Source organism: Mobula birostris, chromosome 20 (assembly GCF_030028105.1).
Source record: "Mobula birostris isolate sMobBir1 chromosome 20, sMobBir1.hap1, whole genome shotgun sequence".
In the NCBI taxonomy this organism is placed as follows: domain Eukaryota; kingdom Metazoa; phylum Chordata; class Chondrichthyes; order Myliobatiformes; family Myliobatidae; genus Mobula; species Mobula birostris.
In genome coordinates, this window is record NC_092389.1 from 9830689 (window position 1) to 9845312 (window position 14624).

The window sequence follows — 14624 nt, forward strand, 5'->3', positions numbered from 1 at the left end:
GAAACGGGGGGGCAGAGGGATGAACGAAGAAGTAAAAAGCTGGAAATGGGAAATGGTGAAGGAGGACAGGGAGTATGACTCTCTCCCCCCCCCCCCCCCACCATCATTCCCCAGTTCCTGTTTCCTTCTTTCACCTCATCTTTTTACCTGCCCGGATCTCACTCTAGTGCTCCTCCCCTTCCTTTCTTCCATGGCCTTCTGTCCTCTCCTATCAGATTCCCTCTTCTCCAGTCCTATAGATCTTTCATCAATCAACTTCCCAGCTCTTTACTTTACCTTCTCCCCTCTCCTGGTTTCACTGATCACCTAATACCTTTTATTGCTTCCTCCCCGCCCCCCCCCCCCACCTTCTTATTCTGACTTCTCATCTTTTTTTTTTCCAGTCCTGATGAAAGATCTCAGCCTGAAACATTGACTGTTTACTCTTTTCCATAGATACCACTTGATCTGCTAAGTTCTTCCAGCATTTGTGTGTGTTGCTTGGATCTGCTATCATTTACAGTATTTCTGTCTTTTTGCATGCTAGAGGAAAAAATGCCAAGTTTTTGGTTACTGTTATTTATTTTTCCTTGTGTCTGCTCCTGTAGCTGTCTTGTGCTAATGAAGATGCCATGGTTTGTTTAATTTCCCCCCCTTATTTCATAGCTTCATTTTCCTTTTTTCTCTTTGCTAAGTCACTAAAATATTGTTAGTTTTTATTTAGAAATTTATTTATTAGAATTTTATGACTGCTGCTTAATTCATTGGAACGTAGGTAGCCACCTCACAAAGACATTGTTATCTGACCAAATTTCATTCCACACAAGCAGAAATTCCAGTTGATGAACATAAAGTTGGTTAAAGAGGCAGTTTTTACATAATGTGGAAGGAGCATTGAGAAGTGAACAGATCAAAGAAAGAATGGAGTTTAAGAGTGTATCTAACTAAAAGCCCTTTTATAGTGTTTTAGGTGATTTTTAGAATAATCTAGATTGAAGACTATATTAAAACGTACGTAATAACTAGGGAGGATAGAAAGCTAGAAAACAACCAAAAATTGGCTCTGTCAATTAAAGGTGGAGGAAAAAAATAGAAAAAGATGAGCTATGTTCTGGTAACTAAAAGGTGAAAAGGTTTTGGTAGCAATGTGAAATAATAGCAAAGATCTCCTAATGCAGTAATCACTAGATTACATTCAATGCCACGTGCTAGTGCATAAAGGAGCAGGAAGATGGGTCAGATGAATGAATAGTTAAAGCGATGATGCAAAAAGTAGGACTTCATATTTCTGAATCATTGCAAGCTTTCTGGGAAAGTTGGAATTTGTGCAGCCAGTTTGGCTGCATCTGGATTGTGAGGGTTCAGCAGGGTATTGGGGGCTGGCAGAGGGGGAAAGGGTTTGCTAGAGATGTTGAAAGGTTTCAACAAATTTTGGCAGGGGAGTGGGACTCAGATTTGAATTACTGTATAGGATGATGAACAGGCAAATGGAGAATAAAAATTCATTTTCCAGGGACTTTGAAGGAATGCAAGGCTCAATTGCATCTACTGTATTTTACAGTATGTGGATAGGCCGACTAGGGGGAATGCCATACTAGATCTAGTACTAGGTAATGAACCGGGTCAGGTCACAGATCTCTCAGTGGGTGAGCATCTGGGGGACAGTGACCACCACTCCCTGGGCCTTTAGCATTATCATGGAAAAGGATAGAATCAGAGAGGACAGGAAGATTTTTAATTGGGGAAGGACAAATTATGAGGCTAAAAGGCTAGAACTTGCGAGTGTGAATTGGGATGATGTTTTTGCAGGGAAATGTACTATGGACATGTGGTCGATGTTTAGAGATCTCTTGCAGGATGTTAGGGATAAATTTGTCCTGGTGAGGAAGATAAAGAATGGTAGAGTGAAGGAACCATGGGTGACAAGTGAGGTGGAAAATCTAGTCAGGAGCAAGAAGGCAGCATATGTGAGGTTTAGGAAGCAAGGATCAGATGGGTCTATTGAGGAATATAGGGAAGCAAGAAAGGAGCTTAAGAAGGGGCTGAGAAGAGCAAGAAGGGGGCATGAGAAGGCCTTGGTGAGTAGGGTAAAGGAAAACCCCAAGGCATTCTTTAATTACGTGAAGAACAAAAGGATGACAGGAGTGAAGATAGGACCAATTAGAGATTTATCTAATGGGAAGATGTGCCTGGAGGCTGTGGAAGTGAGCGAGGTCCTCAATGAATACTTCTCTTCAGTATTCACCAATGAGAGGGAACTTGATGGCGAGGACAATATGAGTGAGGTTGATGTTCTGGAGCATGTTGATATTAAGGGAGAGGAGGTGTTGGAGTTGTTAAAATACATTAGGATGGATAAGTCCCCAGGGCCTGATGGAATATTCCCCAGGCTGCTCCACGAGGCGAGGGAAGAGATTGCTGAGCCTCTGGCTAGGATCTTTATGTCCTCGTTGTCCACAGGACAACCTGAAAAAATTCTATAAGATTCGTCAGACATGATTTTCCTTTCACAAAAATCCATGCTGACTTTGTCTGATGATTTCACCGCTTTCCAAACGTACTGTTATCACATCTTTGATAACTGACTCTAGCATTTTCCCCACCACCGACGTTAGGCTTACCGGTCTATAATTCCCTGGTTTCTCTCTCCTTTTTTTTTTAAAAAAGTGGGGTTACATTAGCCACCCTCCAACCCTTAGGAACTAATCCAGAATCTAAAGAGTTTTGAAAAATTATCACTAATGCATCCACTATTTCTTGGGCTACTTCCTTAAGCACTCTGGGATGCAGACTATCTGACCCTGGGGAATGAGAAGAGATTTGATAGAGGTGTACAAAATTGAGAAGTATAGACAGGGTAAATGCAAACAGCTTTTTCCACTGAGATTGGATGAGACTAGACAAGCGGTCATGGATTAAGGGTGAAAGGTGAAATGTTTAAAGGGAACATGAGGGGGATCTTTGTCACTCAGAGGTTGGTGACAGTGTGGAACAAAAGCCAGCGCAAGTGGCGGGTTCAGTTTCAATACTTAAGAGAAATTTGAATAGGTACACAAATGGGAGGGGAATAGGGAGATCTGGTCCAAGTGCAGGTTGATGGGACGAGGCAGAATAGCAGTTCAACATGGACTAGATGGGCCGAAGGGCCTCTTTCTATGCTGTCATGTTCTACGACTCTCTCATGGCATTCCCAGCAATTTCTCTGTTCCTGTGTACACTCTGTTATGTGCCCACACTGGGTGTGGTGTGGTGCAGAAGGTCAAACCCCTGGCTCTGTCTGTGTGGAGTTTGCACGTGGCTTTCCCAGTTCCCTTCCACATACCAACAACGTATGGGTCAGTGGGTTAATGAGCGGCTGTACATTGGTCCCAGTGTGTGGTTGAGGGGTAGAATGTGGTGGTGGGGGGGGGGGGGGGGGGGAGAAAGAACTGGTGGGACTCGATGGGACGAATAGCTAAATTCTGCTCCTATGTCTTACGGTGTAACGAACAGCCCAAGAACCCCCACCTCCCTCTGCCACCTCCTCTTACCTGTTTACTGACACAGCAAGAGGGTGCCTGCCTGTGGAAGATGGCGTCAGTCAGAGCCCTGGCCCCTGTATCATCATTCCAGTCACTCTCCTCAAACATGCCCACACCGTCTCGCTTGAGGTAGGTCACAAGTGATCAGTGGGAGGCACTCAGAAGTTGAATAGAATTTGGGGTTTAGATGTTCCTTTGATGGTAAGGCCAGCACGTCTAATAAAGTCTGGGTATCAAGGTTCTGAGAATTAAATAAAAGTGGGGTGGGGATATAGGGAAAGGTAGCTTATTGCAGATTTGGCAAATTGAAAGCAGGTACAAACCTACAGGAATATGTAGGAGGATGATTAAAACAGTTGGTTTATTATTGTTAAGATAGTGAAAAACTTTGTTTTACATGCCATTCAGACCGTTCCAAGTATAGGTGCATTGATGTAGAACAAAAGAAGAAACGTGCAAAACGAAGAGTATAATTCAATAGTTCCACTTAATATCAGAGACTGTATACAACATACAACCTGCAATTCTTGCTCTCCACAGACATCTTCGAAACAGGAAATCTCCAAAGAATGAATGACAGGAAAAACATAAGAACCCCAAAGCCCTCTGCTCCCTCCCACAAGCAAGCAGCATCAACCCTCCCCTCCCCCGCTTATTCTGGCATAAAGCATCAGCATTTCCACAACCCTTCATTCCAGCAACGACCCCCAAAGAGAGACCATGGTCTACAGTACATCAAAAACTAATTATCTACTTCAATATTTTCTCTGTCTCTCTCATGACAGATATCACTCCTTCCACAGCAAGAGTAGAAACAACAGTCAGTCTGAAGAATTGCTTTTTATTGAGTTCCCTGACTCGAGAATTAGCAGCAATCCCTCCCTCACCATCGAGAGAGAGAGAGAGAGAGAGATATAGTGGCAGTCATAAACATGTTAGGCAATCTGTGTGTGGGGCTAGAGGATGTAGATGAGGTCTTCAGTGAATAATTCCCATTTGGGGTCACTATGGAGAAGAGCCTTGGAGAATTAGGGGGACAATGGAATTGCAGAAAAACTACCATTGCAAATGAGATGTTAGATATTTGTGGGTTTTTTGCAGGTTTGGGGATAAATCCCTAGGGCCTGATGAAATGTATTCAAGGCTGCAATGGAGGTGACTAATGTGGTACTTTTATTTGTGTAGAGCCATGGGGGGAAAAAACAAATGATTACAAAGTGATGAATCTTCTCATCAGTGGTAGAGAACATATTGGGAACATCTGAGTGACAAGATTAATTTGCATTTGGAAAGGCAGGGAATGATCAAGGACGAACAAAGATGGCTATTATTAGTCTTTCTGTGTAACTAATTTGAATCCACTATTTCAGAAAGATCATGCATGTTCATGAACGTAGTGTAGTTAATCTACATGGTCTTCAGTGAAACCTGTGATAAAGTCTCATGTTGGAGATGTTACAAGTTCATCATATCCAGGGCAGTTTGGCAAATTAGATCCATAATTGACTTGGTGATAGGATCGAGAATATGATTGATAGTTAGCTTTGTGGTTGAAAGCCTCCGACCAGTAAAATACAGATGGATCCCTTGCTGTTAACTTCAAAGTAAATTTATTATCAAGGTACTATATGTCATCATATACAACCCCAAGATTCATTTTCTTGCAGGCATGCTCAATTATAAATAACCATAATAGGTTCAATGAAAGATCCCACCAACGTGGGTGTTCAACCAGTCTGCAAAATACAAGCTGTGTGAATACAAAAATAGAGGGGGGAAATATAAATAATAGTAATAAATATCGAGAGCATGAGATGAAGAGTCCTTGAAAGTGAGTCCATAGGTTGTAGGACTATTTCAATAATGTAGCAAGTGACTCTTGAACCCCTTTGGTTCAAGAGCCTGATGGCTGAGGGGTAGCAACTGTTCCTGAACCTGGTGATGTGAATCCTGAAGCCCCTGCAACCTCTCCTGATGGCAGCAGAGACCATGATCTGTCTGATGGATGCTACCTTCCTGCGACAACACCCTCACGTGGATGTGCTCAACGGTGGGGAGGGCTCCGACCCACGATGGTCTGGGCTGTATCCACCACCTTGTGCATGAGCCTCGTTCAAGGACATTGGATGTTTCCACACCAGGTTGTGATGCAGCTTGTAAATATACTCTCCACTATCTATCTATAGAAGTCTTGTCAAAATTCTAGTTGTCATGTCGAATCCTTGCAAACTCCTAAGAAAGCAGAGGCGCTGCCATGGTCTCCCTGAAACCGCCCCCACGTACTGGGCCCAGGACAGGCCCTCTAAATCGGCAAGACCAAGGAGATCAATGTTGATGACTCTCTCCACCTCTGATCCTTCAATGAGGACTGGCTCTTGGACCTCTGGCTGCCACTGCCTCCCCAAGTCAATAACCAGCTCCTTGGTCCTACTGACATTGAGTAAGAGGTTGCTGCTGTGGCACCACTCAGCCAGATTTGGAGGCTACGTCCACACTAGACTGGATAATTTTGAAAACGCCAGTTTCGAGTAAAAAATGACAGGCATCCACACTACGCGTTTTTCAAAATATCTCTGTCCACACTAAAACGGATATTTGGGCGAATCTACTCCTACTGGGCATGCACAGACACATCTACAGAAAACAAGCGAACAAGAAACAGTATAATATTTACGTTTCCACAGCGGCGTTGTGCTATTTCCATTGGTCAAAAACTAGGGTACCAAAAACAACAGCGAAAGAAAGTTTTCAACAATATCTTCGAGGAATACAAAGAAAACCTCCGCTGGAAAGATCAGACCGGACTTCTTTATTTAGACAGACAATGAAGTCGAGCTGTTTCTGCGAGTTACAAATGACTACAAAGTCAGCGAAGCAGTGGAGAACGTGGAGATGTTTAATTCCAAAGAAACCATTAACGTAGACAATAAAGTAAACAACACACACATGAAACCATCCTCTACCCAAGATCAACAAGAGATTGGAATCTTCTGCCGCAGACCTGCGCAGTATTTCTGACATTAATATTTTTAAAGATAGACTCAATCAAATCAACTTAGGGGATCTAGTCAAAAAAGCTCACTTTACAGTTTTAACTCTCACGCCCTTCACACCGACTGCGCGTTCTAACAGCTGTCCAGCAGTGCTTGCGCAGTACCAAGCAGAAGCAGAAAAAGCATTGTTGTTGTGTTATCATGACAGCGTTTTCAGATATCTCCATTTACCCCGTCCACACTGCAATGCCGAACAATCGTTTTCAAATTTACACACTCTGGAGAGTGTTTTAGAAAAGCTCCGTCTTCGGGGGATGAAAACACCGTTTCAGTGTGGACGGAGGGTCAAAACAAAGAGAAAAAGCTTTGGTTTCAAAATTATCTGGCATAGCGTGGACGTAGCCTCAGTCTCCCTTCCACATGTTGCACATGCTGACCTGTTACCAGCCTCCCCTCTTCTCCCCCCCCCCCCCCCCCCCCCAATTCGGCTTACAGCAGTGGTGTTGCCAGCAAATCTGAATATGGCACTGGAGCTGTGCTCAGCCACACAGTCACAAAGTGAATAAAGCAGGGACTAAGCACACAGCCTTGTGGTGCACCTGTGCTAGAGACCGTTAAGCAGACACTACCGCCAAGCCAAACTGACTGGGGTCCAGAAGCGAGGAAACTGAGGATGCAATTGCACAAGGATGTATTATTGAAGCCTACGTCTTGAAGCTTATTGACTAGCTCCAAGGGGGATGACGGTTCTGAATGCCAAGCTGCAGTCGACAAAGGGCATCCCAATCTATGCAACTTTGCTGTCCAGTTTCAGGGTTGAGTAAAGAGCCAATGAAAGGGCATCTGCTTGTGGACATGTTGCTCTGATAGGTAAATTGGAGCAGATGCAAGTCACTTCTCAGGCAGGAGTTGATATTTTCATCACCAACGTCTCAAAACACATCATCACTGTGGATGTAGGTGCTACTGGACAATAGTTATTGAGGCAGGTTACTGCATTCATCTTGGGCAACAGTATAAGTGATGTGTGCTTGAAGCAGGTGTGTACCTCAGATTGGTGAAGCGAGAGATTAAAGGTCTGAGTGTACGCACTAGTCAGTTGATCAGCACAGGTCTTTAGTACTTGGCCGGGTACCCTGTCTGGGGTGTATGCTTTTCGTGGATTCACTCACCTGAAGGCTGCTGACACATCAGCCTCGGAGACTGAAGTCACAGGATCATTAGGGGCTGTGGGAGTTTGTGGTTTGCAGAGAAATTCAGCTTTCCTTCATCTGTTGATGGTCAAAGCGACCATAGAAGACATTTAAGCATATCTGGAAGCAAAGCCCTGTTGTCACCTTTTGTTGCTTGATTTATATCATCAGTATTCTGAATATGAATGTAGGAGGCATAATTAATGAATTTGCAGCTGAGCATGAAGGTTGGTGCTGGGTTTGATGATGAGTGATCTTCAATTATTGAATTGTATTGATGTTAAAAATAGGAGAGAGATAGCAGATGACATTTTATTCTGAAAAATGTGATGCATTTTAGCGGGATTAATAATGCTAGGGTTTACAGTGAAAGAAGAGTAGGACCCGAGGAAATTCTGAGGAACAGATGTACTTTAGTGTGTGTCCAATGGTCCCTGACGATAACAGCATGGAGCCAAGATGGTCAGAAGACATATCGGATACTCGCTTTCATTAACCAAGGTATAGAATATAAGAGCAGAGAGGTTCAACTTTATAAATCGTAGGTTAGCTGCAGCTGGAGAATTGTGTGTGGTTCTAGTTTCTCCATTGAAGCAGTGTAAGGTTGTCTTCCAGTGCAGATGGCGTCAGCATACAATGCTACCTCAGTCAACATCTTCCACATAGCTGTGAAAATGACTTGTACGCCTGTTTTTCACTTTAAATGTGTTTCTGCGACTATTAGAGTCTATGATGTACAGTTTGGGGATCATTTGAGTGATCTTGCGCTTTGCTGTCTCTGAGAACATTCCGGGAAGCAAGCACAGACTTAATGCGAAGAAACTTCAAGACGGGGTGTGAGCCGATGTCGAACTCCTAAGGGACTGACTTCCTTTTGATCGCTGCCGGAGAAGTATTTTGTGAGTGGCCTATCACTGTGGCAGGCGAATAGGCCTCTTTCCCTCGAGCGGTGTCCCTCTCTTTTTGATGAATGTTGGTGATATTGGAGGATGGTATCGTGGTTCTGCGTTTGTGGATTGGATTAATGTGTATATGGACTATGGACTTTTTCCGACTTCTATGTTTTAATTGCCTGTTCCTTTTCTGTTTTGTTGTGCAAGGGTGTTTGGGGATTGATGTTCTGCTAGTTTTTTTGCATGAAGGAGAAATTTTGGGGGGGGTCACTGTTCCTGTTTTTTTTTTGGGGGGGGTGGAGGGGGGTGTTTTGGGGGTTGATGATCAGGATGCTGCTTTTTGTGTGTGGGGGGGCTGGGTTTGTTGTATCTCTCTGAATGACTTTCATGTTCTTTTGTGGCTATCTGGAGAAGACAAATTTCAGAGTTGTATATGGATACATGCTTTGATAATAAATGAACTTTTGAACCTTATGGAGAACCTGCAGAGGAGATTTACTAAGATTTTGCCTGGGGTTGGAGCATTTCATCTTCGAGGAGAAACTAGATAGACTGGATTTGTTCTTTTGGATAGATTTTAACAAATCTCAACAGATTTTATGCAAACATGTCCAAAGGTAGTTATGATGTGATTCCGCAATGTAGGGATGTACCCTTTGATTTTGGAGTTGAGATATATTCACATCAGTGAGTAACTGATGGGTGAATAAAACAATGTAATTTTGGAGGTCATAGAATTGTATAAGTTAATGGCACAGATGAAGGTCATTCATACCAGGAAGAAGTGTTTAGCTGTTTTCACAAACTAGAGAATTGTCTGTAGTGTTGGAGTTTACGGTACTTCAATAGTTGTGCAAATACTTGTGTTAAGGATTTATACCTCAATTACCTTTTATTGGAGAGAGAGTTCCACAGCCCTCTGTCCTTTTGATTACAGGTAACTTTCTTCAACATCCATCTATCCACTACTTGACAGCTTTATCCCCAGTCTGAAATTCCTTTTCTCCTTTTCTCCTTTTCTGTTCATTTTATTTAAGCTCATCATAATTTGGCATCTTAATCAATCCTTGGCTCATGTGTTCCGAAGTAAACTAACCCAGCCTGCTGTTCTGCTGTTGACTAAAATTATTTAGCTGTTGACTAAAATTATTCAGTTTTTGCAATATAGTGAATTTTCAATGCTATCACATTCTATCTCTGTTTCTCCAGATTCAGCTTCTGGAGAAGCAGTTTGCATGAAGTTAGAGTGGAGATGAGATGTTGTCAATAGCCATACAATTGTTATCTTTTATGGAATTCCTATCAAAGACCATGATTATGCACTGTTGTACTGGGAAAATATTGACCATTGTTCATCATTGATTTGATGAAAAGAAGAATCAGTTCTTCCTTTCAATTCTTGTGAAGCTTCCGTAAGATGTTCTCTAATCTTTAGCAATGAAGAACAGGAAATCAAATATTGTTAATATCATTTTGTGAATTCATTTTCTATGCAGTCCCTGATCCACCTGGAAATCTCCAGTTATCTTATACTGAAGAGTATACTATATTTGCCCGATGGAGCCCCCCTATCAATGCACATGGTCTGATTCGGGAATACGTTGTAAGTTTTCACATACCTTTTTAATAAAATTACATTTTTTTAAAAACTGAATTTTCCTGCAGTCTTTACGTTGGGTTTTCATGATCGAGCCCTTTTTTGTTTTCTTTAATCTTTTGCATTAGTATTAAAGGCTGGAATAATCCCTTATTTGAAAGATCTGCTTCTTAGTAGTCTTTGTTGTAAAATATTGTGAATGTCTTTCCTTTCCAAATAATACCACAAATTCCATTTTTGATCTGTAATGAAAGCTTTGCATGTTTGTAATGAAGTTCTGTTGATTTGGGAAAAAAGTTAACTTTGCATCTGCTCTAACTTAATTTAATAAAGGATTGCATGTCATTTTGAGTGCAGAATGGCGCATTTACAAAGAATAGCAACACTTTAATATGGAGTCCTGACTGGAAATATAATCATTTCACAGTGACCTGTTTTAATGTCTATTGATACTTAATTCTTAATACTTAATGTCTATTGATACTTTGTGATCTTTTCCTGACAACCCTTCTTCTTTCTTCCCCCCACCCCCCAACATGCTTTCCCAAATACCTAACCAGGTGGAATATGCCCAAGGTGGAATGGAAGAATGGACTTCACTGGAAAGCCTTGAATGCCAGAAAAATATCTCAAATCTGGAGATAAACACCTTGTACAGAGTCAGGGTGAGTAGAATACACTTACTGTCCATCAAGTTGACTGCTGAAGTTGCATTGTTTTAAAATGTGTTTAAAGTATAGTATATCCAAAATTAGTTTTACAAATTTTATTCAGAATTAGTGTCAAATTTGTTTCCATGTTCATGCTTTGCATATGCAAATGGCAGAGACTCAAGCTGTGATTCCCTGCTCGGTTATTCTTACTGAATGGTGGAACAAACTCAACAGGCTAGATAGCCTACTCCTGCTCTTATTTCTGTTGTTCTTCACCCCAGCTGTTTTGCATAAATGATAGAAATCATTAATCCCTTAACATCCACAAAGTTATTTGTTTGGACATCATCAAACCCTTCAAGGTCCCACGCGGAAGTCTTGTCTGGAAGATTAGGTCTCATAAAATCCAGAGAGCTAGTTAGCTGGGTTCAAAATTAGCTCAGAGGTAAGAAGCAGAGGGTGGTGGTCCAAAGTGTTTCTTAGAATGAAGGCCAGTGACTAGTGGTTTTAAAATGAGATTAAGATTAGCTTTATTTGTTGCATGTACATCCAAACATACAGTGAGATGCATTATTTGTGTCAACGATCAACACAGTCCAAGGATGTGCTGGGGCAGCCCCCAAATGTTGCCATGCTTACAGCGCCACCATAGCATTCCCACAATTTACTTAATCCTAACCTGTACATCTTTGGAATGTGGGAGGAAACCTATGTGGTGGAACTGAATTCACGTTGCTGGTGCTGTGAAATGTTATACCAACCAGTGGACACCCATGCTGCATGGTTTGCCACAGGGCTCAGTGTTAAGACCGATGTTATTTGTTATTTATATAAATGATTTGGATGTGCATGCACAAAGGTTGATCAGAAAGTTTGTGAATGTCATGATATTAAAAGGTATTGTTTATTGTGAAGAAGATATGATCATGGATTACAGTGGGATCTTGATCAGTTAGTGAAGTGGGCTGAGGATGGGCAAATGGATTTCAATACAGATAAGTGGAGGGGATGAATTTTCAGAAAATTAAATCAGAGTAGGACTTGTACTATGACTGGTAGGGCACTAGGCAGTATAATGGAACAGAGGCTCCTGGATGCCTAGTTCATTTGAAAGCAGTGTCAGGGGTAAGTGGAAAAGGTATTTAGCATACTGCTCTTCATCAGGCAGGGCATTGGGTATAGTAGTTGGGTCATAATGTTGCAGTTGTACAAGTTGTTGGTGAGGCTGCATGTGGAGTACAGCATACATCATCCTGTTACAAGAAGGGCATGGTTAAACTGAGAAAAAGTGCAAGAAAGGTATTTTGAGGATGTTGTCAGGACTCGAGGGCCTGAGTTACAGGGAGCTTGTTCCATATAATCACCAAGCTGGGCCTTGTTCTTTCGTATGCAGGAGAATGAGGAGGGACCTTAAAGAAGTATTTAAAATTATGCGAGGCACAGATAAGTTGGATGGTAACAGTTGTTCCCTCAGGATAAGGGAGTCCAAAGCTAGGGGGGTATAAATTTGGGGTGACAGGGGAAAGATTTAAGAGAGATCTGAGAGGCAATGTTTTCATGCAGAGGCTGGTGATTATATGGAACAAGCTGCCAGAGCAGGTGGTTGAGGCAGGTACAATTGTGTAATTTAAGAAGCACTTGGATAAGTGCATGATGGGGCAGGGTTTGGAGGAATATGTTTGAATGCAAGCAAATTGGACAAGCTGGTTGAGTTATGTGGTTGGCGAGGATTTGTTGAGCCAAAGGGCCTGTATCCGTTACTCTGGCAAGTATATTTTGACACAACGCAGGGCTCATAACCTAGGAATGAGAATTTTTAATTAATTTTGTAGTCCAAGCATCCAACAGTCTTATCATTTCACCCAGCAAGCTTGGCAAAGGCATGGCATTGTCACTCTGTGATTCAACTACATGTATAAAACAACATGTATAAAATTTGTAATCTGATCATCACAAGTTTAAGAGCACTGATATAGTCCACTTAACCCAATATGGTGGAGAAAATGCCTGATGATGGATCTTACTGAGATGGCATTTAATTTTGGCATCATTTACTTCAGTTTTTGTTAGTATTATCCGTGAGATGAACTCAACAGAATTTAGAGTTTTTTTCCAACAGATTCTAATGTAATTTCTTCAATCTTTGCAGGTTGCTGCTGTTACAGGTCGTGGGATAGGCAACTGGAGTGATTTGAAAACTATCACCACACAGAAAGGAGAAGGTAGTTGCAAAACAATGATGCACAATGCCCTTTAGTTAGCAGTCTGCTTTTGAAATGCTTGAGCTATTTTGATGTTATTAAAGTGTTAATAGCTCAAAAGCACCAAGTTGGATAGTTTTAAAATCCTTGATCAATGTTCAGTAACTCCTAACTGGCAGTTCAGAAACTTGCACAATTTGAGCCCTTTTTTTAAAAACTTAATGTAAATAAAGGTACTTTAACGATTTTATCAGATAAAGGAAAAAACTCTTCCTCCTTGTGCAGTGATTGACCCTGTGCTTATAAGATGAATAGATCAATCACATCAAGAAAGTTCAGACCATTATTATTATATTGTATAGGTAACAATGTGTAGTATTTGGAATGATGAGGCAAAAAATTTACATAAATATAGTCAGACTTTATCCTAACTTTCTCTGTTTATCTGACAACTATTACAAAATGTTGCTATTTATTTTTGACTTTATCTTTGAGAATAGACAGCTTAACATAGGAAATAAATTATATGATGCATTATAGTTCCTGCTAACATTTCAATATCATTTTTAATTATTTTCAATATTTTAGTTATATTAATAGGCATAAGATTATTCCTGTATGTGAAAGAAGTTGAATATATTTTTGGGGTCTCAGCCCCTAGCACTGAAAAGTACTCATTTCATTAAGAGCCTTATTGGTAGTTCTAAAAAGGGTCAACCACATAAATCTGGACTGCTAGTCCCATTTCTATAGACTGCAGGTACCCGATGGCACTCTCCCCATTCGTCAGGCTTCAATGTACCTTATCGCTTCTTAGAGGAGTGATTCCCTGCTTTTCTTGTCTCTTTGCCATATTCATTTACCCTAATGACCATATTGAAATCAAAATGAGCTGCTTTTAATTCAGCATTTACTACAGCTGTATAAAATTTTGGTTAGGCTCCATTTGAGTAATCATGTACACTTCAGGTAGTCACTTTACAGTAAGGATACACTTGGTGCAGAAGACATTTACTGGAATTTAGCATGTAGGATGGACAAACTTGAATTGTTTTCTCTGCAATGTCAGAGGTTGAGGGGGCAACCTAATGGAAATATATACAATTATATATAGGCTGGGTACTTAATTACAGTTGTTTCCCTATGCCAAATACAAGAGGGCCTAGCTTTAAGATAAGAGGGGGAAAATTTGAAGGTGGTGAGCAAGACGAAGTCTTTATCACAGCAAGATTGGTTGATGCTTGGAATGTGCTTCCTGGTGAAGGAACTAGTCAAAGCAGATACGCTGGCAGTTTTTAAGAAGCATTTAGATAGGTACATGGGCGGACAGGAATGGACCATATGTGGCAGATGGAATTAGCTTAAATTGATAGCATAATCAGAATCAGGTTTATTATCACCAGCATATGACGTGAAATTTGTTAACTTAGCAGCAGCAGTTCAATGCAATACATATACTACTAAAACTCTTATGCTCTGTTTGTTTGTGACCTCCAATTAGCACAAACGGTGCATTACAGCGGCACTTTTTTTGGCTAAATCAAATTAAAATGCGCTAACTTACAGAATGCAGGCAAAGTTCAGGGTTATATAT

General features: G+C 41.2%; 1 protein-coding gene across 2 annotated transcripts in view; it reads left to right on the top strand.

Annotated features, from left to right (window-relative positions):
• The window catches only part of sorl1 (sortilin-related receptor, L(DLR class) A repeats containing), a 244381-nt gene that overhangs the window by 181481 nt on the left and 48276 nt on the right, over positions 1 to 14624 (top strand). For both annotated transcript variants that reach the window (XM_072238121.1, XM_072238122.1), the window contains exons 36-38: positions 10076 to 10182; positions 10737 to 10841; positions 12979 to 13051. In XM_072238121.1, coding sequence (XP_072094222.1) covers positions 10076 to 10182; positions 10737 to 10841; positions 12979 to 13051 — 285 coding nt within the window. The remainder of the gene's footprint in view (positions 1 to 10075; positions 10183 to 10736; positions 10842 to 12978; positions 13052 to 14624) is intronic.